At 36.8% G+C, this 27,453-nt stretch overlaps 2 protein-coding genes across 4 annotated transcripts; both read left to right on the forward strand.

The window, feature by feature from the left end:
• Positions 1-364: 364 nt before the first annotated feature.
• Positions 365-25,958, forward strand: LOC126801746 (uncharacterized). 3 transcript variants are annotated; one of them, XM_050529197.1, is made up of 8 exons: positions 365-569; positions 1,859-2,575; positions 2,816-2,944; positions 3,031-3,066; positions 3,192-3,296; positions 3,398-3,511; positions 3,613-3,702; positions 3,797-4,107. In XM_050529197.1, exons 2-8 carry the CDS (start codon positions 1,865-1,867, stop codon positions 3,890-3,892), a joined length of 1,281 nt encoding a protein of 426 aa, XP_050385154.1. In that variant the 5' UTR covers positions 365-569; positions 1,859-1,864; the 3' UTR covers positions 3,893-4,107. The 3 variants fall into 3 exon arrangements, with proteins under 3 accessions (XP_050385154.1, XP_050385153.1, XP_050385152.1); XM_050529195.1 differs by lacking the exons at positions 365-569; positions 1,859-2,575; positions 2,816-2,944; ... (3 more) ...; positions 3,613-3,702; positions 3,797-4,107 and adding exons at positions 22,218-22,420; positions 23,710-24,426; positions 24,667-24,795; ... (3 more) ...; positions 25,464-25,553; positions 25,648-25,958; XM_050529196.1 differs by lacking the exons at positions 365-569; positions 2,816-2,944; positions 3,031-3,066; ... (2 more) ...; positions 3,613-3,702; positions 3,797-4,107 and adding exons at positions 24,667-24,795; positions 24,882-24,917; positions 25,043-25,147; ... (1 more) ...; positions 25,464-25,553; positions 25,648-25,958 and having other exon boundaries at positions 1,766-2,575.
• LOC126801745 (uncharacterized) lies at positions 13,088-16,828 on the forward strand. Its single transcript, XM_050529194.1, has 8 exons — positions 13,088-13,292; positions 14,579-15,295; positions 15,536-15,664; positions 15,751-15,786; positions 15,912-16,016; positions 16,118-16,231; positions 16,333-16,422; positions 16,517-16,828. Exons 2-8 carry the CDS (start codon positions 14,585-14,587, stop codon positions 16,610-16,612), a joined length of 1,281 nt encoding a protein of 426 aa, XP_050385151.1. The 5' UTR covers positions 13,088-13,292; positions 14,579-14,584; the 3' UTR covers positions 16,613-16,828.
• Positions 25,959-27,453: the final 1,495 nt, after the last annotated feature.

Here is a 27,453-nt window from a genome sequence, read left to right on the forward strand (position 1 = left end):
TTGCCTCCCAAAAAGTTTGGAAGTGAATGGAAAGACATGTTAAATGTGAAAGTGATCATGCAAGACAGTGACTTTGTTCGTGATATGTGAGGTATGTTTCGTGATACCTCTCATTCGATTCTTGAGGCCAAATTCAGAAGCATGCTTATCTTAACATTCCCCCCAAACAACACAGCGTTTCTGAACATTGGATGTGTTTATTTATGACGGGCTCCATGACAACACCGAATTTGTCAAAATGACTTTGTTTTTTTTGGACAGGTAAAAACGACGCCGTTTTCTTTGGACAGGTAAAACGACGCCGTTGGTGTCTCCATAAAGACAGTAGGACTAAATTCTCTGAGTAGAAGCCAGAAGATACTTGAACCTTCCATCTAAACCCACAGCAAACAACAGAATCGGATCTTCATCAAATCTCTGTGAAACCCACAACAAACATCTAAATCCTCCTTCTAAACTAAATTCTCTCAGTAGAAGCCAGAAGATATTAGAACCTTCCATCTAAATACACATCAGTCACTTTGGTTCACCTTTGGGGTTTAGGGTTAACTGTGAAGCTACGTTTCAAGGTAACCTACTCTTCATTGTTTCAGATTCGCTTGCTTCTGGAAGTAAGCTTGGGATGGGATGTCTCTCTTTCGATTGTTGTTAATTTTGCTGTTTATGCTTTATAGTTGTGATCATGTTTGTGTTTAGATGAAAATTGTTAGTGATATGTATTGGGTCTTTGTAAATTGGTGTTTAAGTATCCTTACAACTATCATATGTGACCAGTAGTTTGAATTTTCGTTAATGAATTTGAACTAGTGTTGGAAATGTTGCTCGATCTACTGCTGTGGTTTAGTTTTGATCCTTTTTATCTTGTTAGTTTTCGATTTTATATGGTGAGCTTTGTGTTTCAAGTTCAGGATTTTTTTTACTTATAGATAGTACTGATGGATTCTCTGGTTTTCAAATCGTCCCAGTGTCTAGTCTTTACTATATGTTACATGTTGCCACTTTATGTTATTTTTGGGGGCGTTCTTGTTGATGAAAGTTCAGATGTGTATTTTCAGAGGTCTTTGATGTCTTACCCATTTTGTATTCGCTAGACCCGGCTTTAAATTTTGCTACTAAGATAAAAGTTTGTTTTCAGGGCATCCAATTTCTTTCTGGTAGGTGTATGTTTAACTTTCTAAAATGGAATTTCATCCGCAGAATCAGACAGCATTTGGTGTAATATTTGCAATAGGTAGACACTATTTTTGGTGTTCATTTTGATGAGCTAGCTGCCACCCTTATTCTCCTTATAAAAAACCTCTATACTGGCTAGCTTTCTTTTCAGTGGGTATTCATTGTTGTGGTTCTTCTTTTCGAAAACTAGATACTAGCTAACAATTAGGGGTAAGCTGAATGTGCAACATGAATATCAGGAAAAAAAAAAAAGAGGATCAACTAGTATGTTTCAAATCGTTTCTGTCGCCTTTTTTTTTCTCCCCGCCAGCACATTAATCTTTCATACTGCTTCTTAATAAAGCTTGGAATGTCCCTCCTTTTAATTTGGTATTTGCTTGATTTACTTTCGTACTTTTGTTCATCTGTCTGTGGTAAATTTTTTCTATTGGTTTTAATGCTTAGAGTGGATTTCAAGTCAAGTTCAGATTGGTGTTAAAAAAACTGTTAATTGCGATCGGAATCTGTTTATATTTCTAGTTGATATTGGTGTGTAAAAATCTGATGTATATCATGTCTAGAAGACCATTAAGCTGAATTCCATTCATATATGGCTATGACACTATTATGTTAATGTGGAGATGGATTAGTGTTGGGTTTTCTACTGACTTTGTGCATGAGCTATTAATCTGTATTGTCCTTGTAGGTTTCAATGGCTGGAAGGAGTGAGATGAGATCTAGTCTTCACGCGCTCAATGCGGTGATGTTTGAATGCAACAAGAAACTTGCTAAGAACGACCTTTTGGAGGTGGAAAAGCACCTGGCTAGAACTCCATTTTGGAGTATTATAAAAAAATGCCAGCTGCTCACCCCGGCACAGTGTCGTAAAAAAGACTCGGATTTTCAGCTGATGATTGGGCTATACAAGGAGGAGGAGAGAGGTTTCCTGTTTCCTAATGGATCCTTGCATAGGATCAAGGAGCAGCAGGTGGTCGATATCCTCGGGCTGAACCTGGAAGGGGAGATATATAACCTCAGTTCTCACTCCACTAGACCAGGAAACAACTTGTTGATCGATGATTGCTTTCCTAATGAGAAGAGTCTGCATGTAGCAGAGGTGAAGTCTGCCCTTACTAATGCTTTGGAGACAGATCCCGTAAATCACTATAGGATTGCCTGTCTTATAGTGATGTTTCTGTTTGCGACGTTTCTTTTCTGTGAAACGGGATCCGGTTTGAAGTGGAGTTTAGTTGCAGCATGTACTGACTTGGAAGAAATGTCAAAATATTCTTGGGGGAAAATGACATTAGAGTATTTGCTTGCTCAGCTAGGCAAGCACGCGAAGGACAAGGACACTAAGGACATGGGCACAAGGAGTGAAACCCAGAAGGTCGCTGTATCTGGATGTATGCCCCTAGTCATGGTAAGGACTAGAGATGTGTGAATAATATCAATTTTTTCTACTAATCAATTACTTGTTTCTTTCATTGGTTTCAGTATTGGTTGGTAAGGACTAGAAATTTGTGAATAATATCAATTTTTTCAACTAATTAATTACTTGTTTCTTTCATTGGTTTCAGTAATGGTTGGTAAGGACTAGAACTTTGTGAATAGTATCAATTTTTTCAACTAATTAATTACTTGTTTCTTTCATTGGTTTCAGTATTGGTTGGCTGACCAAATACAAATTCAGGATGCTGCTATTGCGAAACATAAAGATCAAACACCAACTTTTGTGAGATGGCAGCTGAACAAGCTGCATTTAGAGAAGCTATCTAATGAGCAGATAGAGGTAAAGAAAGGAAAACAGAAAATCGAATTGACTGTTTAAATTTGTTCTAGTATAACATTGTTGATTCTTTGTCTAATTAAATGCAGGGAATGTTTCCCCACATAACAGAAGATGTGTCTGAGGTAGACTTTCTAACTCCAACTTTTGGGAATTGGCTCAGTTCTTCGTATGTTTTTAGTAGCTTTCTGGCTTAAGTTTAGCAACTTTCTTTGCTTGATTTTCGCTAATTGATTCTAGTATCTGTTAGGCTGCACCGCCAGAGAAGAGCTTAGAAGCAGAGTTGGCAAAGCTGAGTATTGAAACGGTACAAAAAAATGACGAGACCAATCTGGTTGGTGGAGTAGACAACCAGGTATTTTGTTGGCAAAAATATATCAAATGTTATCCATTCAGTATCATGTTAATTCAAGGGATAGAAAATCACCTTGGGCTGTGGTGTGATATTTTATGTAGGTCTTGGACAATCTCAGAAATAAGATAGAGCATGCTACTGAGGAGTTGAAAGGATTGAATGAAACTATACTGAAGAAAACCATATCCGCCTGCGACAAAACGAAAGAAAATAAGGTAATCCTTTCGAAATATGAATCTGGTGCAGGAATGTTTATTTTCCCCTTGTTTTTGGGAACAAAATAGAGAAATATATCCAACGTGATTTTTCTCTGCAGATTGTTTCACTGGAGCGAGAGAACAAAGTTCTTAAAAAGATGCTCGAAGGAGCTAATCAAGAATTAGAACTTCTGAGGTCAACCCTTGAGGTAATAATTTTATTTTGTTTTCTTGCTTGGATGTAATTTGCTTTGACTTTTTTTGAATTTGAGGATTCTTTATAATTAATATGTTTGATTTCAGGACGTGAGTAAAGAGAAGGAATTCCTAAAGACCCTGGCTGCAACGGCAGAAAGTTGGAAGTTTTGGGATAACAATTTGTATACTGCTATAACCTAATGGAGATCAAAGTTTGAGGGAAGGAATTGCATTGCATATGAGAGGTGGCTAAGGCAATTCTCTGTTGCTTAAGAATGGTTCTGTAACTGTACTTTTAGCTTTTGGATCATGTATATACTCTTCTCTTTTTCTTTCCAAACATTTAATTGTCTACCCCTTTTCTTTTCTCAACCATTTTCTCAGGAACACAAAAAAATTTAATCAAACTCTGATTCAAGAAATACAGAAGTGTATTAGTTTCGTGTATGTATGCTATACCTTAAGCATACAAAAATCGGTGTCTATTACTTTTCAATCAGAACCTTTTAGAAGAATTGCCACCACAAGAACCAGCAACCGAACAATAGAACCGAAAGAGATCTCGGCTCTGGTACCAAGTCAAACAGAACCTAGAGACTTGGGAAATCGTTGTGTTACTTGTGTATTACTCTTCAGCCTTCACCCACAATAGGGTTGATATACAAGATACAAAGAGACATTAGGAAACTAACTAACTGAGAATATTCCTAACAATAATACAAATATTACAATTTCTACAACTCTCTGATACTATGTGTATAACTCACGCTAACACAAATAAACTAACTAAACATGATATTTTGTAAAAGAGATATGGATTTGAAGTAGAGGGAAGAGAAAAAAAAACTTGGGGACTAGTAAAATGGAGAGGTGTCTTATTCATCTCATCCATGAGGTTTATATAGGATATGAGTACCTCATGGATACACAAGGCAACAATTAAGTAGATACATTAAACAAAAGGGTTGTTATATAAATTTGAATAATAAGCCAATATCATTCTATCGTGAGTATCTTTTCAATTTCTATTTGAGTATCTTTTACATTCTCGTTTGAGTATCTTTCTGTGTGGTTTTCTGATGCAAGTTTCTTTTGAATTTGAGAATGTTTCCAATGTGGACGTGTGTTTCTTTCAAACTTAGTATCTTTTTATCGTGAGTATCTTTTCAATTCCTATCTGAGTGTCTTTTCAATTCTCGTTTGAGTATCTTTCTGAATGGCTTTCTGATGCGAGTTTCTATTGAATTTGAGAGTTTTGCAAGTGTGGGCGTGTGTTTCTTTCAAACTGAGTATCTTTCTATCGTTTGAGTATCTTTACTATTCCAATTTGTGTATCTTTTCAATTCTCGTTTGAGTATCTTTCTGTATAGCTTTCTGATGCGAGTTTCTTTTGAATTTGACAGTGTTTCTAGTGTGGACGTGTGTTTCTTCCAAACTGAGTGTCTTTCTATCGTGAGTATTTTTTTAATTCCTATTTGAGTCTCTTTTCAATTCCCGTTTGAGTATATTTTTGTGATACTTTTTAATGCGAGTGTCTTTTGATTTCTGACTGTCTTCACAGTGTGCGCGTGTATTTTTTTAAAGTGAGTATAGTTCTATCGTGAGTATCTTTTCAATTCCTATTTGAGTATCTCTTCAATTCTCGTTTGAGTATCTTTATGTGTGGCTTTCTGATGCAAGTTTCTTTTGAATTTGAGAATGTTTGCAGTATGGGCGTGTGTTTCGTTCAAAGTGAGTATCTTTCTATCGTGAGTAGCTTTTCAATTCTCATTTAAGTATCTTTTTCTGTGGCTTTCTGATGCGATTTTATTTTGAATTTGAGAGTGTTTCCAGTATGAGCGTGTGTTTCTTTCAAAGTGAGTATCTTTATATCGTGAGTATCTTTTCAGTTCCTATTTGAGTACCTTTATAATTCTCGTTCAAGTATCTTTTTGTGTGGCTTTCTGAGATGAGGTTCTTTTGAATTTGATAGAGTTACCAGTGTGCGCATGTGTTTGTTTCAAACAGAGTATCTTTCTATCGTCAGTATCTTTTCAGTTCTAATTTAAGTATCTTTTCAATTCTCGTTTGAGTATCTTTCTGTGTGGTTTTTGATCCGAGGTTCTTTTGAATTTGACAGTGTTTCCTGTGTGCGCATGTGTTTGTTTCAAACAGACTATGTTTCTATCGTGAGTATCTTTACAATTCCTATTTGAATATCTTTTCAAATCTCGTTTGAGTATCTTTCTGTGATGCTCTCTTATGCGAGTTTCTTTGGAATTTGAGAGTGTTTTCAGTGTGGGCGAGTGTTTCTTTGAAAATGAGTATCTTTCTATCGTGAGTATCTTTTCAATTCCTATTTGAGTATGTTATCAATTCTCGTTTGAGTATCTTTTTGTGTGACTTTCTGATGCGAGTTTCTTTTGAATTTGAACATGTTTCCAGTATGGGCGTGTATTTCTTTGAAAGTGAGTATCTTTTTATCGTGAATATCTTTTCATTTCCTCTTTAAGTATCTTTTCATTTCTCGTTTGAGTATTAATCTGTTCGGCATTCTGAAGCGAGTTTCTGTTGAATTTGAGAGTGTTTCCAATGTGGGCGTGTGTTTCTTTCAAACTTAGTATCTTTTCATCGTGAGTATCTTTTCAATTCCTATTTGAGTATCTTTTCAATTCTCGTTTGAGTATCTTTCTGTACGCCATTTTCATGCGAGTTTCTATTGAATTTGAGAGTGTTTCCAATGTGGGCGTGTGTTTCTTTCAAACTTAGTATCTTTTTATCTTGAGTATCTTTTCAATTCCTATTTGAATATCTTTTCAATTCTCGTTTGAGTATCTTTCTGTACGCCATTTTGATGCGAGTTTCTATTGAATTTGAGAATGTTTCCAGTGTGGGCGTGTGTCTCTTTCAAACTTAGTATCTTTCTGTCATGAGTATCTTGTCTATTCCTATTTGAGTATCTTTTCCATTCCCGTTTGTGTATTTTTCTGTGATGCTCTCTGATGTGAGTTTCTTTTGAATTTAAGAGTGTTTTCAGTGTCGGCGTGTGTTTTTTTCAAAATGAGTATCTTTCTATCGTGAGTATCTTTTCAATTCTTGTTGGATTATCTTTTCAAATCTTGTTTGAGTATCTTTCTGTGATGTACTCAGATGTGAGTTTTTTTTTTAAATTTGAGTGTTTTCAGTGTCGGCGTGTGTTTCTTTCAAACTGAGTATCTTTCTATAGTGAGTATCTTTTAAATTCCTATTTGAGTATCATTGCAATTCACATTAGAGTATCTTTAAGTACGGCTTTCTAATGCGAGTTTCTTTTGAATTCAGTGAGTGTTTCCAGTGTGAGCGTGTGTTTCTTTCAAAATGAGTATCTTTCTATCGTGAGTCTCTTTTCAATTCCTATTTTGAGTATGTTTCTAATTCTCGTTTGAGTATCGTTCTGTACGTCTTTTTGATGCGAGTTTCTTTTGAATTCTGAGAGTCTGTCCAGTGTGGGCGTGTGTTTCTTTCAAACTGAGTATCTTTATAGCGTGAGTATCTTTTCGTTCCCATATGACTATGTTTTCAATTCTCGTTTGAATATATTTCTGTGATGCTCTCTGATGCGTGTTTTTTTTATATTTAACCGTGTTGCCTGTGTGGGCGTGTGATTCTTTCAAAGTGGGTATCGCAAGTAATCTATTAGCATAGTTGCAGTTCACTTTTTCAGTTTCCATTTTTTCATAAAATCAGTTCTAGATTTTCAGTTACAGTTCAAGGCACCATGTGGTTCTCTCTTTTACTTTAATTACGTTTGAATTATTATATTTGTTTCATCTTCTTACTTTGGGAAGTTATTTCTATATTTCATTTATTTGTTTTGTTGTTATTTTCAGCTTGGAAAAGTGTTCAAGGAATGCTGCATATGTGCTGAGGTTTAAGTTGATTTTGCTCGGGTTTGTGTTGAGCTACCTATCGTTCTATTGGTCTTTGTTTTCCCTTAATTTGTTTATGTAAATTTTGGAAGTGCCATTCATTGGTAGGGAAGAAACTCCAGACAACAAAATATGATTGAGTTTTGTTTGTCTCTCTTACTTTATAAGTCTGTTTGGTTTAAGTTTTGAGTGGGGATTATTTGGGTCGACAAATCGTTAACTTTAATTGTCGTTAGGGACTGAGTATCTGTGTGTTTTTGGGTGTGTAAGTTACAGATAACAAAACATTGAGGATGCTCGAATTTATTGGGGTTTTGAACTTTTGGTTTGTTTTTGATTCCGTCTGATCTGTGGGTTTCTTCAATTTAGGATTCAAGGTTGGATTGTCGAGTTGATTAACGGTTAATTCTAATTATTGTTAGGGACTGAGTAACTGTGGAATTGAAAAAAAAAAGGATAAATAATGGGGAGGAAGTGGTGTTCGGTCTGTCTTTGTTCTTCGATAGTCTCGTCAAAGAACATGTGAATATTCTTTCTCCAGCTTCATTTTCATTTTTGTTTGTATCTTCTTTGTGCATTTCTTGGCCTATGAAATAATTCAGTGACTTTGACCAGTCTTAGTTTGGATGTTTATGTTTGAAACTGATTATGAACACTGAATATGGATGAATCGGAGTGTTCTATTTTTAGTTCTGCATTTTGATAATTTATTTTCTTTAGATTTGTTCAGTAAGTGTTGCATAGCTAATAGATTAGTGTATCATTAATTTGTGAGCAAGCAAATAGAGTACAAAATTATAATTGAGAGGTTTTGAACTCTTATAGAGTTACGATATGAAACTTATATACTTCTGATGGGGACAAATACAACTCAGAGTTCATTATGGGAACTTTATAAATCAAGCTATGGTAGTGGGCTATAAATAATGAGGGTAGCTGTTGCTACATATGACTCAAGACATACATCTGTCACTTTTATTTTCTCTTTGTTGCTTATGTCTTGATTTAGATCAAGGCTAATATTCACAAGGAAACTAAAGCTTTTGTTTTTGTTTATTGTGAAATAGGTTAACACAGCCGAGACGGGGATGTGGGATGGTGCATGAAAAATGAAATCTCAGATAAAGGACTTCTAAATATGTAGAACAACACTGAATAGTAAGTTTGAGAAATTTACATACTTCATTCAACATATAAGTGGGATTTTTGGCTTGCTGATATCAGGGCATGACCAAAGTTTCTGGTAGTAACCAAGAGGACTATTTTTTCATTATGTGGTATGTTAGGTAACTCTTAAGGCTTACATCAGACATGTTATTTATCCTCTTCTTTGTAGGTTAGATAATACGTAAAGGGTACTCGGGACACCCCTCGACCGTGGTCTGGGAGTCGGGGAATGGCCTCCGGCCCCATGCTGCGGGTCGGGGAACAATCTTAGGAAAAACGCTTTGTCCGCCTCCCAGGGAGGGGATTGGGGAGGCGACAATGGATTCTCTTGTTCATTCAGAATCACCATTGAGTAAAGCTGGAAAAGTGTTGCTGACGAGGGCCCTCCTTCTAGCGCCAAATGTTACGGGAGCCAAATCCGGGGGATCTAGCTTCTTGTAGCCGTGTATTCCGATTTGTCAGCTCAGTGGGACCTCACACAACACAAATCAAAGTCAAAGGGCTAGTAGTGTGCCGATCTTTGACCATCCGAAGCTTAAATTAGTATCAGGTACGGAGTAAGCTCGAGAGTTAAGGACTTAGGAATACGTTACCTCTTTTAGGTGGCTTAGGTAGCCAATTTATAGGTGCATTGGGAAATGTGCATGGCTTTTTTTTCAATATGGGAGTGTGCGCCAGCACATAGCATCTATCATTTAGGCGAGCTACCGTGGGTGGCGTTCATGGTGATACCTGAGCAAACAGAGAGGCTACCGGATCGGCTTGCCTGCCTCCTGGGCCTTCTAGGTCTCCGACGATCGGAATATGAGGAGATTAAGCTGGAGATCACCCCGTTCAGGGGTGGTGTTAACAAGTAGTATTTACAAGATAGGAAGAACGTAAATTCCAGAATTTTCTGGGAAAATGTGGCTGAAAATGTGTTCGTTGTGTTCTATGATATTATTATTCTATTGCAAAATTTTTTTGGGCTTGCTCTTTGCTTAAAGGTGAGGTAAGCAAATGTGTGACCATTTCAACACTAATTTATCAAACCATTGTCCATTTAGTACAAAATTCAAAAATTTAATTTCTTTGAAGACTATTTTTCCCTTCCATCTTATTTTACATATATTTACTTTTTTATAATTAAGTGTGTTATAATTAAATTTATTCCTCGGTCACCGGAAAATTATTGACCTCCAGTAATCACGTTACTGATCTCAATAATCTGTAAAATCTCTTTACAACATATTACTGACACCCATTAATCACTCTAAAATCTCTTTACAACACATTATTGACCCTCAGTATTCTTTACACACACATTACTGACTCCCAGTAATCTTTACAAACACATTACTAGAAGCCAAATCCTGCTTCCACTTATCAAACGAAGAACACAATCATCACAGCCTCTCCTTCTCTCCGCTGCCGACAACCCATTCTAGATTTCAAGCTCCCTTCGCTCCTTCTCCTGCCACATCCTCCTCCGATCCTCCAACCGCTCCTCTCCCTCACTCTGCAACGGCGCCACTCTAGAGCTCAAACTCTTGCCGCTGGCAAGTCTCTTCCACACCTCCTTCCTCCTCAAGTCACCTCTTCCAAACTTATTCGCCTCGGCTCCGTCTCCATGTCGTGGGAGACTGAGCGATATGCTTAATAGAGTTCCAACTAGACGACGACCTCCGCCTCCACCTACTTTGCTCGACCCTTTCCACGTCGATGATAGGAGCACTTTGTGCGACGTTCTTAACATGTTTTTACCTCTATTTGTACTTTGCTTAGCCCTTATTATTGTAATGTTGAGTCATTGAGTCGAGTTAGGAATGTTTGGTGGCGTTAGTTGCTTTTGGTGCTAAAACGGGTCTAAAATGCAGAAATTGTTGAGAGTACATAGAGTAGTATTCCTTATCAAACTAGGAAACCTAGTTGGGTTAGGATTTTATTATTCGACATTTATGTAACATTTGTGATTTATATTTATTATTTTATTTCTTTATTTCAGAATTAAATGAGAGATAATGGCTTGGAAATTAAGGAAAGAAAGAGGAGTAGAAGGAAACAAAAGGAGAAAAAGGAAAGAAGTAATTTAGTTTCTGAATGGGATGAAAAAGAAGAAGTATGCAGCCTCAAAGGAGGGAATGTTCATCCGGCAATTAAAAGGAAAGAAGAAGAAAAGAAGGAAAAAAAGAAAAAAAAAAGAAATAGATGATCAGCCCATCAAAAACCCTAGCATCCCCTCTCCTCCTCCTTCCTCTATATAAGGCACGGCCTCCCTCACAATTCATCATCACCATTCTCTCACAATCACAGCCGAATTGCTGCCCAACAATATCCAGAAAATTCAAGCCAAAATCTTCATCCATCTCCATCTTTGTCGTGCCATCCTCTTGCCTCTTCCACCACCGAATTCATCTTTCTCAATCCTTCAAGGTTTCTAATGTGTGATTCATCCATATCTTGTACATTTTCTTTTGGTTTTCTGCAAATTTCGAATTCATTGTATGATTACTTGGATGTTATTTTCGGTTTTATATATGAAGAGCATAAATTCAGACTTATTTGGTTTTATGTTTTGATTGTATAAACTCATGAAAGATGTATGAATCCGTGTGTAGCATCTATGGGCAGTAGGATTTCCGATTTTTATTTAGGTTTTATTTCAATTTATTCCTTGAATTTGTGCATCTAAATCAATGCTTGAGGAAGCCAAGACCATGGTTCTCCTAAGGTTGCGATTTCATTCACCAAAGTGTTCATTGATTGAATATGCGCTTCGTGTTTCAATTATTGATACTTGTTTAGGGTTGTGATAGTTTTAGGAATTTGCATGTTTAATCAATATGAGTGACGCCATGCTTGCTTACATGTCTCCAATTCGACTTAATGTGCTTATGTGCTACTTTGTTGTTTAACTAGTACGTTTCGTTATGTTGAACTCTTTTTAGCATATGTTTAGGATTGAACGCTTCGTTGATTCTAAATAATTAAGAAGTCTTAACGATTAGATGAACCGTTTCAGACTCTAATTAGAATTGAAATTGAAATGGACTTAGATATAATCGAAATAAGTCGCTGCCTATATGTTGTTCTATACGTGTTATACATGTTTCTTGAGTAGAATTCGTGTTTTGGTTATGTGATGAATGGTTGATCAATTGTACATAAGTAATTTAGGATTTATTTTAAGTGGTAGTTATAGAATCCAAACCAAATCCCCCAATAACATGATAAGTGTTGAGGCCCTTTTGATTCCCCGGACTGAACGATCCCTGCTTATTCTATACTAACGATGATGTTTTTCAGGGTATTTTATAGACGTTCTAACAACCCACTCTAGATTTCAAGGTCCCTTCGCTGCTTCTCCTGCCACATCCTCCTCCGATCCTCCAACCGCTCCTCTCCCTCACTCCGCAACGGCGCCACTCTAGAGCTCAAACTCTTGCCGCCGGCAAGTCTCTTCCACACCTCCTTCCTCCTCAAGTCAACTCTTCCAAACTTATTCACCTCGGCTCCGTCTCCCTGTCGTCGGAGACTGAGCGATATGCTTATTAGAGTTCCAACTGGACGACGACCTCCGCCTCCACCTACTTTGCTCGACCCTTTCCACGTCGACTGCATCGACACCTGGCTTGTCGGTGAATTGCTGATCAATCTGATTGGCCGCGGCAAGATTTTTCGTTCCAACTTGGACTTCCTCGTCAGGCATCAACGTTGGGCGTCGATGTCGAGAGAGAGAGAGAGAGAGAGAGAGAGAGAGAGAGAGAGAGAGAGAGAGAGAGAGAGAGAGGGTAGTTGAAAGAAATTTAGGGTAATTTTGTATTTTCTTAAACATTCATTGAAATGGGCACGTAATTACAAAATTGTCATGTTTTCTAGGATTTTTGTGCATTTGGACATTTTCTCTTAATTATTTAGTGTCCAATTAATATGTCTCTAGTTCATAATTGGTATCAAACCTAATAGGTTGAAACTTGAAACACAATTGATGGACAATAATTGCCTCCCAAAAAGTTTGGAAGTGAATGGAAAGACATGTTAAATGTGAAAGTGATCATGCAAGACAGTGACTTTGTTCGTGATATGTGAGGTATGTTTCGTGATACCTCTCATTCGATTCTTGAGGCCAAATTCAGAAGCATGCTTATCTTAACATTCCCCCCAAACAACACAGCGTTTCTGAACATTGGATGTGTTTATTTATGACGGGCTCCATGACAACACCGAATTTGTCAAAATGACTTTGTTTTTTTTGGACAGGTAAAAACGACGCCGTTTTCTTTGGACAGGTAAAACGACGCCGTTGGTGTCTCCATAAAGACAGTAGGACTAAATTCTCTGAGTAGAAGCCAGAAGATACTTGAACCTTCCATCTAAACCCACAGCAAACAACAGAATCGGATCTTCATCAAATCTCTGTGAAACCCACAACAAACATCTAAATCCTCCTTCTAAACTAAATTCTCTCAGTAGAAGCCAGAAGATATTAGAACCTTCCATCTAAATACACATCAGTCACTTTGGTTCACCTTTGGGTTTTAGGGTTAACTGTGAAGCTACGTTTCAAGGTAACCTACTCTTCATTGTTTCAGATTCGCTTGCTTCTGGAAGTAAGCTTGGGATGGGATGTCTCTCTTTCGATTGTTGTTAATTTTGCTGTTTATGCTTTATAGTTGTGATCATGTTTGTGTTTAGATGAAAATTGTTAGTGATATGTATTGGGTCTTTGTAAATTGGTGTTTAAGTATCCTTACAACTATCATGACCAGTAGTTTGAATTTTCGTTAATGAATTTGAACTAGTGTTGGAAATGTTGCTCGATCTACTGCTGTGGTTTAGTTTTGATCCTTTTTATCTTGTTAGTTTTCGATTTTATATGGTGAGCTTTGTGTTTCAAGTTCAGGATTTTTTTTACTTATAGATAGTACTGATGGATTCTCTGGTTTTCAAATCGTCCCAGTGTCTAGTCTTTACTATATGTTACATGTTGCCACTTTATGTTATTTTTGGGGGCGTTCTTGTTGATGAAAGTTCAGATGTGTATTTTCAGAGGTCTTTGATGTCTTACCCATTTTGTATTCGCTAGACCCGGCTTTAAATTTTGCTACTAAGATAAAAGTTTGTTTTCAGGGCATCCAATTTCTTTCTGGTAGGTGTATGTTTAACTTTCTAAAATGGAATTTCATCCGCAGAATCAGACAGCATTTGGTGTAATATTTGCAATAGGTAGACACTATTTTTGGTGTTCATTTTGATGAGCTAGCTGCCACCCTTATTCTCCTTATAAAAAAACCTCTATACTGGCTAGCTTTCTTTTCAGTGGGTATTCATTGTTGTGGTTCTTCTTTTCGAAAACTAGATACTAGCTAACAATTAGGGGTAAGCTGAATGTGCAACATGAATATCAGGAAAAAAAAAAAAGAGGATCAACTAGTATGTTTCAAATCGTTTCTGTCGCCTTTTTTTTTCTCCCCGCCAGCACATTAATCTTTCATACTGCTTCTTAATAAAGCTTGGAATGTCCCTCCTTTTAATTTGGTATTTGCTTGATTTACTTTCGTACTTTTGTTCATCTGTCTGTGGTAAATTTTTTCTATTGGTTTTAATGCTTAGAGTGGATTTCAAGTCAAGTTCAGATTGGTGTTAAAAAAACTGTTAATTGAGATCGGAATCTGTTTATATTTCTAGTTGATATTGGTGTGTAAAAATCTGATGTATATCATGTCTAGAAGACCATTAAGCTGAATTCCATTCATATATGGCTATGACACTATTATGTTAATGTGGAGATGGATTAGTGTTGGGTTTTCTACTGACTTTGTGCATGAGCTATTAATCTGTATTGTCCTTGTAGGTTTCAATGGCTGGAAGGAGTGAGATGAGATCTAGTCTTCACGCGCTCAATGCGGTGATGTTTGAATGCAACAAGAAACTTGCTAAGAACGACCTTTTGGAGGTGGAAAAGCACCTGGCTAGAACTCCATTTTGGAGTATTATAAAAAAATGCCAGCTGCTCACCCCGGCACAGTGTCGTAAAAAAGACTCGGATTTTCAGCTGATGATTGGGCTATACAAGGAGGAGGAGAGAGGTTTCCTGTTTCCTAATGGATCCTTGCATAGGATCAAGGAGCAGCAGGTGGTCGATATCCTCGGGCTGAACCTGGAAGGGGAGATATATAACCTCAGTTCTCACTCCACTAGACCAGGAAACAACTTGTTGATCGATGATTGCTTTCCTAATGAGAAGAGTCTGCATGTAGCAGAGGTGAAGTCTGCCCTTACTAATGCTTTGGAGACAGATCCCGTAAATCACTATAGGATTGCCTGTCTTATAGTGATGTTTCTGTTTGCGACGTTTCTTTTCTGTGAAACGGGATCCGGTTTGAAGTGGAGTTTAGTTGCAGCATGTACTGACTTGGAAGAAATGTCAAAATATTCTTGGGGGAAAATGACATTAGAGTATTTGCTTGCTCAGCTAGGCAAGCACGCGAAGGACAAGGACACTAAGGACATAGGCACAAGGAGTGAAACCCAGAAGGTCGCTGTATCTGGATGTATGCCCCTAGTCATGGTAAGGACTAGAGATGTGTGAATAATATCAATTTTTTCTACTAATCAATTACTTGTTTCTTTCATTGGTTTCAGTATTGGTTGGTAAGGACTAGAAATTTGTGAATAATATCAATTTTTTCAACTAATTAATTACTTGTTTCTTTCATTGGTTTCAGTATTGGTTGGTAAGGACTAGAACTTTGTGAATAGTATCAATTTTTTCAACTAATTAATTACTTGTTTCTTTCATTGGTTTCAGTATTGGTTGGCTGACCAAATACAAATTCAGGATGCTGCTATTGCGAAACATAAAGATCAAACACCAACTTTTGTGAGATGGCAGCTGAACAAGCTGCATTTAGACAAGCTAACTAATGAGCAGATAGAGGTAAAGAAAGGAAAACAGAAAATCGAATTGACTGTTTAAATTTGTTCTAGTATAACATTGTTGATTCTTTGTCTAATTAAATGCAGGGAATGTTTCCCCACATAACAGAAGATGTGTCTGAGGTAGACTTTCTAACTCCAACTTTTGGGAATTGGCTCAGTTCTTCCTATGTTTTTAGTAGCTTTCTGGCTTAAGTTTAGCAACTTTCTTTGCTTGATTTTCGCTAATTGATTCTAGTATCTGTTAGGCTGCACCGCCAGAGAAGAGCTTAGAAGCAGAGTTGGCAAAGCTGAGTATTGAAACGGTACAAAAAAATGACGAGACCAATCTGGTTGGTGGAGTAGACAACCAGGTATTTTGTTGGCAAAAATATATCAAATGTTATCCTTTCAGTATCATGTTAATTCAAGGGATAGAAAATCACCTTGGGCTGTGGTGTGATATTTTATGTAGGTCTTGGACAATCTCAGAAATAAGATAGAGCATGCTACTGAGGAGTTGAAAGGATTGAATGAAACTATACTGAAGAAAACCATATCCGCCTGCGACAAAACGAAAGAAAATAAGGTAATCCTTTCGAAATATGAATCTGGTGCAGGAATGTTTATTTTCCCCTTGTTTTTGGGAACAAAATAGAGAAATATATCCAACGTGATTTTTCTCTGCAGATTGTTTCACTGGAGCGAGAGAACAAAGTTCTTAAAAAGATGCTCGAAGGAGCTAATCAAGAATTAGAACTTCTGAGGTCAACCCTTGAGGTAATAATTTTATTTTGTTTTCTTGCTTGGATGTAATTTGCTTTGACTTTTTTTGAATTTGAGGATTCTTTATAATTAATATGTTTGATTTCAGGACGTGAGTAAAGAGAAGGAATTCCTAAAGACCCTGGCTGCAACGGCAGAAAGTTGGAAGTTTTGGGATAACAATTTGTATACTGCTATAACCTAATGGAGATCAAAGTTTGAGGGAAGGAATTGCATTGCATATGAGAGGTGGCTAAGGCAATTCTCTGTTGCTTAAGAATGGTTCTGTAACTGTACTTTTAGCTTTTGGATCATGTATATACTCTTCTCTTTTTCTTTCCAAACATTTAATTGTCTACCCCTTTTCTTTTCTCAACCATTTTCTCAGGAACACAAAAAAATTTAATCAAACTCTGATTCAAGAAATACAGAAGTGTATTAGTTTCGTGTATGTATGCTATACCTTAAGCATACAAAAATCGGTGTCTATTACTTTTCAATCAGTACCTTTTAGAAGAATTGCCACCACAAGAACCAGCAACCGAACAATTGAACCGAAAGCGATCTCGGCTCTGGTACCAAGTCAAACAGAACCTAGAGACTTGGGAAATCGTTGTGTTACTTGTGTATTACTCTTCAGCCTTCACCCACAATAGGGTTGATATACAAGATACAAAGAGACATTAGGAAACTAACTAACTGAGAATATTCCTAACAATAATACAAATATTACAATTTCTACAACTCTCTGATACTATGTGTATAACTCACGCTAACACAAATAAACTAACTAAACATGATATTTTGTAAAAGAGATATGGATTTGAAGTAGAGGGAAGAGAAAAAAAAACTTGGGGACTAGTAAAATGGAGAGGTGTCTTATTCATCTCATCCATGAGGTTTATATAGGATAGGAGTACCTCATGGATACACAAGGCAACAATTAAGTAGATACATTAAACAAAAGGGTTGTTATATAAATATGAATAATAAGCCAATATCATTCTATCGTGAGTATCTTTTCAATTTCTATTTGAGTATCTTTTACATTCTCGTTTGAGTATCTTTCTGTGTGGTTTTCTGATGCAAGTTTCTTTTGAATTTGAGAATGTTTCCAATGTGGGCGTGTGTTTCTTTCAAACTTAGTATCTTTTTATCGTGAGTATCTTTTCAATTCCTATCTGAGTGTCTTTTCAATTCTCGTTTGAGTATCTTTCTGAATGGCTTTCTGATGCGAGTTTCTATTGAATTTGAGAGTTTTGCAAGTGTGGGCGTGTGTTTCTTTCAAACTGAGTATCTTTCTATCGTTTGAGTATCTTTACTATTCCAATTTATGTATCTTTTCAATTCTCGTTTGAGTATCTTTCTGTATAGCTTTCTGATGCGAGTTTCTTTTGAATTTGACAGTGTTTCTAGTGTGGACGTGTGTTTCTTCCAAACTGAGTGTCTATCAATCGTGAGTATTTTTTTAATTCCTATTTGAGTCTCTTTTCAATTCCCGTTTGAGTATCTTTTTGTGATACTTTTTAATGCGAGTGTCTTTTGATTTCTGACTGTCTTCACAGTGTGCGCGTGTATTTTTTTAAAGTGAGTATAGTTCTATCGTGAGTATCTTTTCAATTCCTATTTGAGTATCTCTTCAATTCTCGTTTGCGTATCTTTCTGTGTGGCTTTCTGATGCAAGTTTCTTTTGAATTTGAGAATGTTTGCAGTATGGGCGTGTGTTTCGTTCAAAGTGAGTATCTTTCTATCGTGAGTAGCTTTTCAATTCTCATTTAAGTATCTTTTTCTGTGGCTTTCTGATGCGATTTTATTTTGAATTTGAGAGTGTTTCCAGTATGAGCGTGTGTTTCTTTCAAAGTGAGTATCTTTTCAGTTCCTATTTGAGTACCTTTATAATTCTCGTTCAAGTATCTTTTTGTGTGGCTTTCTGAGATGAGGTTCTTTTGAATTTGATAGAGTTACCAGTGTGCGCATGTGTTTCTTTCAAAGAGAGTATCTTTCTATCGTCAGTATCTTTTCAGTTCTAATTTAAGTATCTTTTCAATTCTCGTTTGAGTATCTTTCTGTATGGTTTTTGATGCGAGGTTCTTTTGAATTTGACAGTGTTTCCTGTGTGCGCGTTTGTTTGTTTCAAACAGACTATGTTTCTATCGTGAGTATCTTTACAATTCCTATTTGAATATCTTTTCAAATCTCGTTTGAGTATCTTTCTGTGATGCTCTCTGATGCGAGTTTCTTTGGAATTTGAGAGTGTTTTCAGTGTGGGCGAGTGTTTCTTTGAAAATGAGTATCTTTCTATCGTGAGTATATTTTTAATTCCTATTTGAGTATGTTATCAACTCTTGTTTAAGTATCTTTTTGTGTGACTTTCTGATGCGAGTTTCTTTTGAATTTGCGAAGGTTTCCAGTATGGGCGTGTATTTCTTTCAAAGTGAGTATCTTTTTATCGTGAATATCTTTTCATTTCCTCTTTAAGTATCTTTTCATTTCTCGTTTGAGTATTAATCTGTTCGGCATTCTGAAGCGAGTTTCTGTTGAATTTGAGAGTGTTTCCAATGTGGGCGTGTGTTTCTTTCAAACTTAGTATCTTTTCATCGTGAGTATCTTTTCAATTCCTATTTGAGTATCTTTTCAATTCTCGTTTGAGTATCTTTCTGTACGCCATTTTCATGCGAGTTTCTATTGAATTGAGAATGTTTCCAGTGTGGGCGTGTGTCTCTTTCAAACTCAGTATCTTTCTGTCATGAGTATCTTGTCTATTCCTATTTGAGTATCTTTTCCATTCCCGTTTGTGTATCTTTCTGTGATGCTCTCTGATGTGAGTTTCTTTTGAATTTAAGAGTGTTTTCAGTGTCGGCGTGTGTTTTTTTCAAAATGAGTATCTTTCTATCGTGAGTATCTTTTCAATTCTTGTTGGATTATCTTTTCAAATCTTGTTTAAGTATCTTTCTGTGATGTACTCAGATGTGAGTTTTTTTTTAAATTTGAGAGTGTTTTCAGTGTCGGCGTGTGTTTCTTTCAAACTGAGTATCTTTCTATAGTTAGTATCTTTTCAATTCCTATTTTAGTTTGGATGTTTAGGTTTGAAACTGATTATGAACACTGAATATGGATGAATCGGAGTGTTCTATTTTTAGTTCTGCATTTTGATAATTTATTTTCTTTGGATTTGTTCAGTAAGTGTTGCATAGCTAATAGATTAGTGTATCATTAATTTGTGAGCTAGCAAATAGAGTACAAAATTATAATTGAGAGGTTTTGAACTTTTATAGAGTTACGAAATGAAACTGATATACTTCTGATGGGGACAAATACAACTCAGAGTTCATTATGGGAACTTTATAAATCAAGCTATGGTAGTGGGCTATAAATAATGAGGGTAGCTGTTGCTACGTATGACTCAAGACATACATCTGTCACTTTTATTTTCTCTTTGTTGCTTATGTCTTGATTTAGATCAAGGCTAATATTCACAAGGAAACTAAAGCTTTTGTTTTTGTTTATTGTGAAATAGGTTAACACAGCCGAGACCGGGATGTGGGATGGTGCATGAAAAATGAAATCTCAGATAAAGGACTTCCAAATATGTAGAACAACACCGAATAGTAAGTTTGAGAAATTTACATACTTCATTCAGCACATAAGTGGGATTCTCTTGTTCATTCAGAATCACCATTGAGTAAAGCTGGAAAAGTGTTGCTGACGAGGGCCCTCCTTCTAGCGCCAAATGTTACAGGAGCCAAATCCGGGGGATCTAGCTTCTTGTAGCCGTGTATTCCGATTTGTCAGCTCAGTGGGACCTCACACAACACAAATCAAAGTCAAAGGGCTAGTAGTGTGCCGATCTTTGACCATCCGAAGCTTAAATTAGTATCAGGTACGGAGTAAACTCGAGAGTTAAGGACTTAGGAATACGTTACCTCTTTTAGGTGGCTTAGGTAACCAATTTATAGGTGCATTGGGAAATGTGCATGGCTCTTTTTTCAATATGGGAGTGTGCGCCAGCACATAGCATCTATCATTTAGGCGAGCCACCGTGGGTGGCGTTCATGCTGATACCTGAGCAAACAGAGAGGCTACCGGATCGGCTTGCCTGCCTCCTGGGCCTTCTAGGTCTCCGGCGATCGGAATATGAGGAGATTAAGCTGGAGATCACCTCGTTCAGGGGTGGTGTTAACAAGTAGTATTTACAAGATAGGAAGAACGTAAATTCCAGAATTTTCTGGGAAAATGTGTTCGTTGTGTTCTATGATATTATTATTCTATTGCAAAATTTTTTTGGGCTTGCTCTTTGCTTAAAGGTGAGGTAAGCAAATGTGTGACCATTTCAACACTAATTTATCAAACCATTGTCCATTTAGTACAAAATTCAAAAATTTATTTTCTTTGAAGACTATTTTTCCCTTGCATCTTATTTTACATATATTTACTTTTTTATAATTAAGTGTGTTATAATTAAGTTTATTTCTCGGTCACCGGAAAATTATTGACCCCCAGTAATCACGTTACTGATCTAAATAATATGTAAAATCTCTTTACAACACATTACTCACACCCATTAATCACTCTAAAATCTCTTTACAACACATTATTGATCCTCAGTATTCTTTACAAACACATTACTGACTCCCAGTAATCTTTACAAACACATTACTAGAAGCCAAATCCTGCTTCCACTTATCAAACGAAGAACACAATCACCACAGCCTCTCCTTCTCTCCGCTACCGACAACCCACTCTAGATTTCAAGGTCCCTTCGCTGCTTCTCCTGCCACATCCTCCTCCGATCCTCCAACCGCTCCTCTCCCTCACTCCGCAACGACGCCACTCTAGAGCTCAAACTCTTGCCGCTGGCAAGTCTCTTCCACACCTCCTTCCTCCTCAAGTCACCTCTTCCAAACTTATTCGCCTCGGCTCCGTCTCCCTGTCATCGGAGACTGAGCGATATGCTTATTAGAGTTCCAACTGGACGACGACCTCTGCCTCCACCTACTTTGCTCGACCCTTTCCACGTCGACTTCATCGACACCTGGCTTGTCGGTGAATTGCTGATCAATCTGATTGGCCGCGGCAAGATTTTTCGTTCCAACTTGGACTTCCTCGTCAGGCATCAAGCGTTGGGCGTCGATGTCGAGAGAGAGAGAGAGAGAGAGAGAGAGAGAGAGAGAGAGAGAGAGAGAGAGAGAGAGAGAGAGAGAGAGAGGGTAGTTGAAAGAAATTGAGGGTAATTTTGTATTTTCTTAAACATTCATTGATTTGGGCACGTGATTACAAAATTTTCATGTTTTCTAGAATTTTTGTGCATTTGGACATTTTCTCTTTATTATTTAGTGTCCAATTAATATGTCTCTAGTTCATAATTGGTATCAAACCTAATAGGTTGAAACTTGAAACACAATTGATGGACAATAATTGCCTCCCAAAAAGTTTGAAAGTGAATGGAAAGACATGTTAAATGTGAAAGTGATCATGCAAGACAGTGACTTTGTTCGTGATATGTGAGGTATGTTTCGTGATACCTCTCATTCGATTCTTGAGGCCAAATTCAGAAGCATGCTTATCTTAACATTCCCCCTAAACAACACAGCATTTCTGAACATTGGATGTGTTTATTTATGACGGGCTCCATGACAACACCGAATTTGTCAAAATGACTTTGTTTTTTTTGGACAGGTAAAAACGATGCCGTTTTCTTTGGACAGGTAAAAACGACGCCGTTTTCTTTGGACAGGTAAAACGACGCCGTTGGTGTCTCCATAAAGACAGTAGGACTAAATTCTCTGAGTAGAAGCCAGAAGATACTTGAACCTTCCATCTAAACCCACAGCAAACAACAGAATCGGATCTTCATCAAATCTCTGTGAAACCCACAACAAACATCTAAATCCTCCTTCTAAACTAAATTCTCTCAGTAGAAGCCAGAAGATATTAGAACCTTCCATCTAAATACACATCAGTCACTTTGGTTCACCTTTGGGGTTTAGGGTTAACTGTGAAGCTACGTTTCAAGGTAACCTACTCTTCATTGTTTCAGATTCGCTTGCTTCTGGAAGTAAGCTTGGGATGGGATGTCTCTCTTTCGATTGTTGTTAATTTTGCTGTTTATGCTTTATAGTTGTGATCATGTTTGTGTTTAGATGAAAATTGTTAGTGATATGTATTGGGTCTTTGTAAATTGGTGTTTAAGTATCCTTACAACTATCATATGTGACCAGTAGTTTGAATTTTCGTTAATGAATTTGAACTAGTGTTGGAAATGTTGCTCGATCTACTGCTGTGGTTTAGTTTTGATCCTTTTTATCTTGTTAGTTTTCGATTTTATATGGTGAGCTTTGTGTTTCAAGTTCAGGATTTTTTTTACTTATAGATAGTACTGATGGATTCTCTGGTTTTCAAATCGTCCCAGTGTCTAGTCTTTACTATATGTTACATGTTGCCACTTTATGTTATTTTTGGGGGCGTTCTTGTTGATGAAAGTTCAGATGTGTATTTTCAGAGGTCTTTGATGTCTTACCCATTTTGTATTCGCTAGACCCGGCTTTAAATTTTGCTACTAAGATAAAAGTTTGTTTTCAGGGCATCCAATTTCTTTCTGGTAGGTGTATGTTTAACTTTCTAAAATGGAATTTCATCCGCAGAATCAGACAGCATTTGGTGTAATATTTGCAATAGGTAGACACTATTTTTGGTGTTCATTTTGATGAGCTAGCTGCCACCCTTATTCTCCTTATAAAAAACCTCTATACTGGCTAGCTTTCTTTTCAGTGGGTATTCATTGTTGTGGTTCTTCTTTTCGAAAACTAGATACTAGCTAACAATTAGGGGTAAGCTGAATGTGCAACATGAATATCAGGAAAAAAAAAAAAGAGGATCAACTAGTATGTTTCAAATCGTTTCTGTCGCCTTTTTTTTTCTCCCCGCCAGCACATTAATCTTTCATACTGCTTCTTAATAAAGCTTGGAATGTCCCTCCTTTTAATTTGGTATTTGCTTGATTTACTTTCGTACTTTTGTTCATCTGTCTGTGGTAAATTTTTTCTATTGGTTTTAATGCTTAGAGTGGATTTCAAGTCAAGTTCAGATTGGTGTTAAAAAAACTGTTAATTGAGATCGGAATCTGTTTATATTTCTAGTTGAGATTGGTGTGTAAAAATCTGATGTATATCATGTCTAGAAGACCATTAAGCTGAATTCCATTCATATATGGCTATGACACTATTATGTTAATGTGGAGATGGATTAGTGTTGGGTTTTCTACTGACTTTGTGAATGAGCTATTAATCTGTATTGTCCTTGTAGGTTTCAATGGCTGGAAGGAGTGAGATGAGATCTAGTCTTCACGCGCTCAATGCGGTGATGTTTGAATGCAACAAGAAACTTGCTAAGAACGACCTTTTGGAGGTGGAAAAGCACCTGGCTAGAACTCCATTTTGGAGTATTATAAAAAAATGCCAGCTGCTCACCCCGGCACAGTGTCGTAAAAAAGACTCGGATTTTCAGCTGATGATTGGGCTATACAAGGAGGAGGAGAGAGGTTTCCTGTTTCCTAATGGATCTTTGCATAGGATCAAGGAGCAGCAGGTGGTCGATATCCTCGGGCTGAACCTGGAAGGGGAGATATATAACCTCAGTTCTCACTCCACTAGACCAGGAAACAACTTGTTGATCGATGATTGCTTTCCTAATGAGAAGAGTCTGCATGTAGCAGAGGTGAAGTCTGCCCTTACTAATGCTTTGGAGACAGATCCCGTAAATCACTATAGGATTGCCTGTCTTATAGTGATGTTTCTGTTTGCGACGTTTCTTTTCTGTGAAACGGGATCCGGTTTGAAGTGGAGTTTAGTTGCAGCATGTACTGACTTGGAAGAAATGTCAAAATATTCTTGGGGGAAAATGACATTAGAGTATTTGCTTGCTCAGCTAGGCAAGCACGCGAAGGACAAGGACACTAAGGACATGGGCACAAAGAGTGAAACCCAGAAGGTCGCTGTATCTGGATGTATGCCCCTAGTCATGGTAAGGACTAGAGATGTGTGAATAATATCAATTTTTTCTACTAATCAATTACTTGGTTCTTTCATTGGTTTCAGTATTGGTTGGTAAGGACTAGAAATTTGTGAATAATATCAATTTTTTCAACTAATTAATTACTTGTTTCTTTCATTGGTTTCAGTATTGGTTGGTAAGGACTAGAACTTTGTGAATAGTATCAATTTTTTCAACTAATTAATTACTTGTTTCTTTCATTGGTTTCAGTATTGGTTGGCTGACCAAATACAAATTCAGGATGCTGCTATTGCGAAACATAAAGATCAAACACCAACTTTTGTGAGATGGCAGCTCAACAAGCTGCATTTAGACAAGCTAACTAATGAGCAGATAGAGGTAAAGAAAGGAAAACAGAAAATCGAATTGACTGTTTAAATTTGTTCTAGTATAACATTGTTGATTCTTTGTCTAATTAAATGCAGGGAATGTTTCCCCACATAACAGAAGATGTGTCTGAGGTAGACTTTCTAACTCCAACTTTTGGGAATTGGCTCAGTTCTTCGTATGTTTTTAGTAGCTTTCTGGCTTAAGTTTAGCAACTTTCTTTGCTTGATTTTCGCTAATTGATTCTAGTATCTGTTAGGCTGCACCGCCAGAGAAGAGCTTAGAAGCAGAGTTGGCAAAGCTGAGTATTGAAACGGTACAAAAAAATGACGAGACCAATCTGGTTGGTGGAGTAGACAACCAGGTATTTTGTTGGCAAAAATATATCAAATGTTATCCATTCAGTATCATGTTAATTCAAGGGATAGAAAATCACCTTGGGCTGTGGTGTGATATTTTATGTAGGTCTTGGACAATCTCAGAAATAAGATAGAGCATGCTACTGAGGAGTTGAAAGGATTGAATGAAACTATACTGAAGAAAACCATATCCGCCTGCGACAAAACGAAAGAAAATAAGGTAATCCTTTCGAAATATGAATCTGGTGCAGGAATGTTTATTTTCCCCTTGTTTTTGGGAACAAAATAGAGAAATATATCCAACGTGATTTTTCTCTGCAGATTGTTTCACTGGAGCGAGAGAACAAAGTTCTTAAAAAGATGCTCGAAGGAGCTAATCAAGAATTAGAACTTCTGAGGTCAACCCTTGAGGTAATAATTTTATTTTGTTTTCTTGCTTGGATGTAATTTGCTTTGACTTTTTTTGAATTTGAGGATTCTTTATAATTAATATGTTTGATTTCAGGACGTGAGTAAAGAGAAGGAATTCCTAAAGACCCTGGCTGCAACGGCAGAAAGTTGGAAGTTTTGGGATAACAATTTGTATACTGCTATAAGCTAATGGAGATCAAAGTTTGAGGGAAGAAATTGCATTGCATATAAGAGGTGGCTAAGGCAATTCTCTGTTGCTTAAGAATGGTTCTGTAACTGTACTTTTAGCTTTTGGATCATGTATATACTCTTCTCTTTTTCTTTCCAAACATTTAATTGTCTACCCCTTTTCTTTTCTCAACCATTTTCTCAGGAACACAAAAACATTTAATCAAACTCTGATTCAAGAAATACAGAAGTGTATTAGTTTCGTGTATGTATGCTATACCTTAAGCATACAAAAATCGGTGTCTATTACTTTTCAATCAGTACCTTTTAGAAGAATTGCCACCACAATAACCAGCAACCGAACAATAGAACCGAAAGAGATCTCGGCTCTGGTACCAAGTCAAACAGAACCTAGAGACTTGGGAAATAGTTGTGTTGTGTATTACTCTTCAGCCTTCACCCACAATAGGGTTGATATACAAGATACAAAGAGACATTAGGAAACTAACTAACTGAGAATATTCCTAACAATAATACAAATATTACAATTTGAGTATCTTTACTATTCCAATTTGTGTATCTTTTCAATTCTCGTTTGAGTATCTTTCTGAACGGCTTTCTGATGCGAGTTTCTTTTGAATTTGACAGTGTTTCTAGTATGGACGTGTGTTTCTTCCAAACTGAGTGTCTTTCTATCGTGAGTATTTTTTTAATTCCTATTTGAGTCTCTTTTCAATTCCCGTTTGAGTATCTTTTTTTGATACTTTTTAATGCGAGTGTCTTTTGATTTCTGACTGTCTTCACAGTGTGCGCGTGTATTTTTTTTAAAGTGAGTATAGTTCTATCGTGAGTATCTTTTCAATTCCTATTTGAGTATCTCTTCAATTCTCGTTTGAGTATCTTTCTGTGTGGCTTTCTGATGCAAGTTTCTTTTGAATTTGAGAATGTTTGCAGTATGGGCGTGTGTTTCGTTCAAAGTGAGTATCTTTCTATCGTGAGTAGCTTTTCAATTCTCATTTAAGTATCTTTTTCTGTGGCTTTCTGATGCGATTTTATTTTGAATCTGAGCGTGTTTCCAGTATGAGCGTGTGTTTCTTTCAAAGTGAGTATCTTTTCAGTTCCTATTTGAGTACCTTTATAATTCTCGTTCAAGTATCTTTTTGTGTGGCTTTCTGAGATGAGGTTCTTTTGAATTTGATAGAGTTACCAGTGTGCGCATGTGTTTCTTTCAAAGAGAGTATCTTTCTATCGTCACTTTCTTTTCAGTTCTAATTTAAGTATCTTTTCAATTCTCGTTTGAGTATCTTTCTGTATGGTTTTTGATGTGAGGTTCTTTTGAATTTGACAGTGTTTCCTGTGTGCGCGTGTGTTTGTTTCAAACAGACTATGTTTCTATCGTGAGTATCTTTACAATTCCTATTTGAATATCTTTTCAAATCTCGTTTGAGTATCTTTCTGTGATGCTCTCTGATGCGAGTTTCTTTGGAATATGAGAGTGTTTTCACTGTGGGCGAGTGTTTATTTGAAAATGAGTATCTTTCTATCGTGAGTATATTTTCAATTCCTATTTGAGTATGTTATCAACTCTCGTTTACGTATCTTTTTGTGTGACTTTCTGATGCGAGTTTCTTTTGAATTTGCAAATGTTTCCAGTATGGGCGTGTATTTCTTTCAAAGTGAGTATCTTTTCATCGTGAATATCTTTTCATTTCCTCTTTAAGTATCTTTTCAT

The sequence above is a fragment of the Argentina anserina genome, chromosome 7 (assembly GCF_933775445.1).
Source record: "Argentina anserina chromosome 7, drPotAnse1.1, whole genome shotgun sequence".
NCBI lineage: Eukaryota > Viridiplantae > Streptophyta > Magnoliopsida > Rosales > Rosaceae > Argentina > Argentina anserina.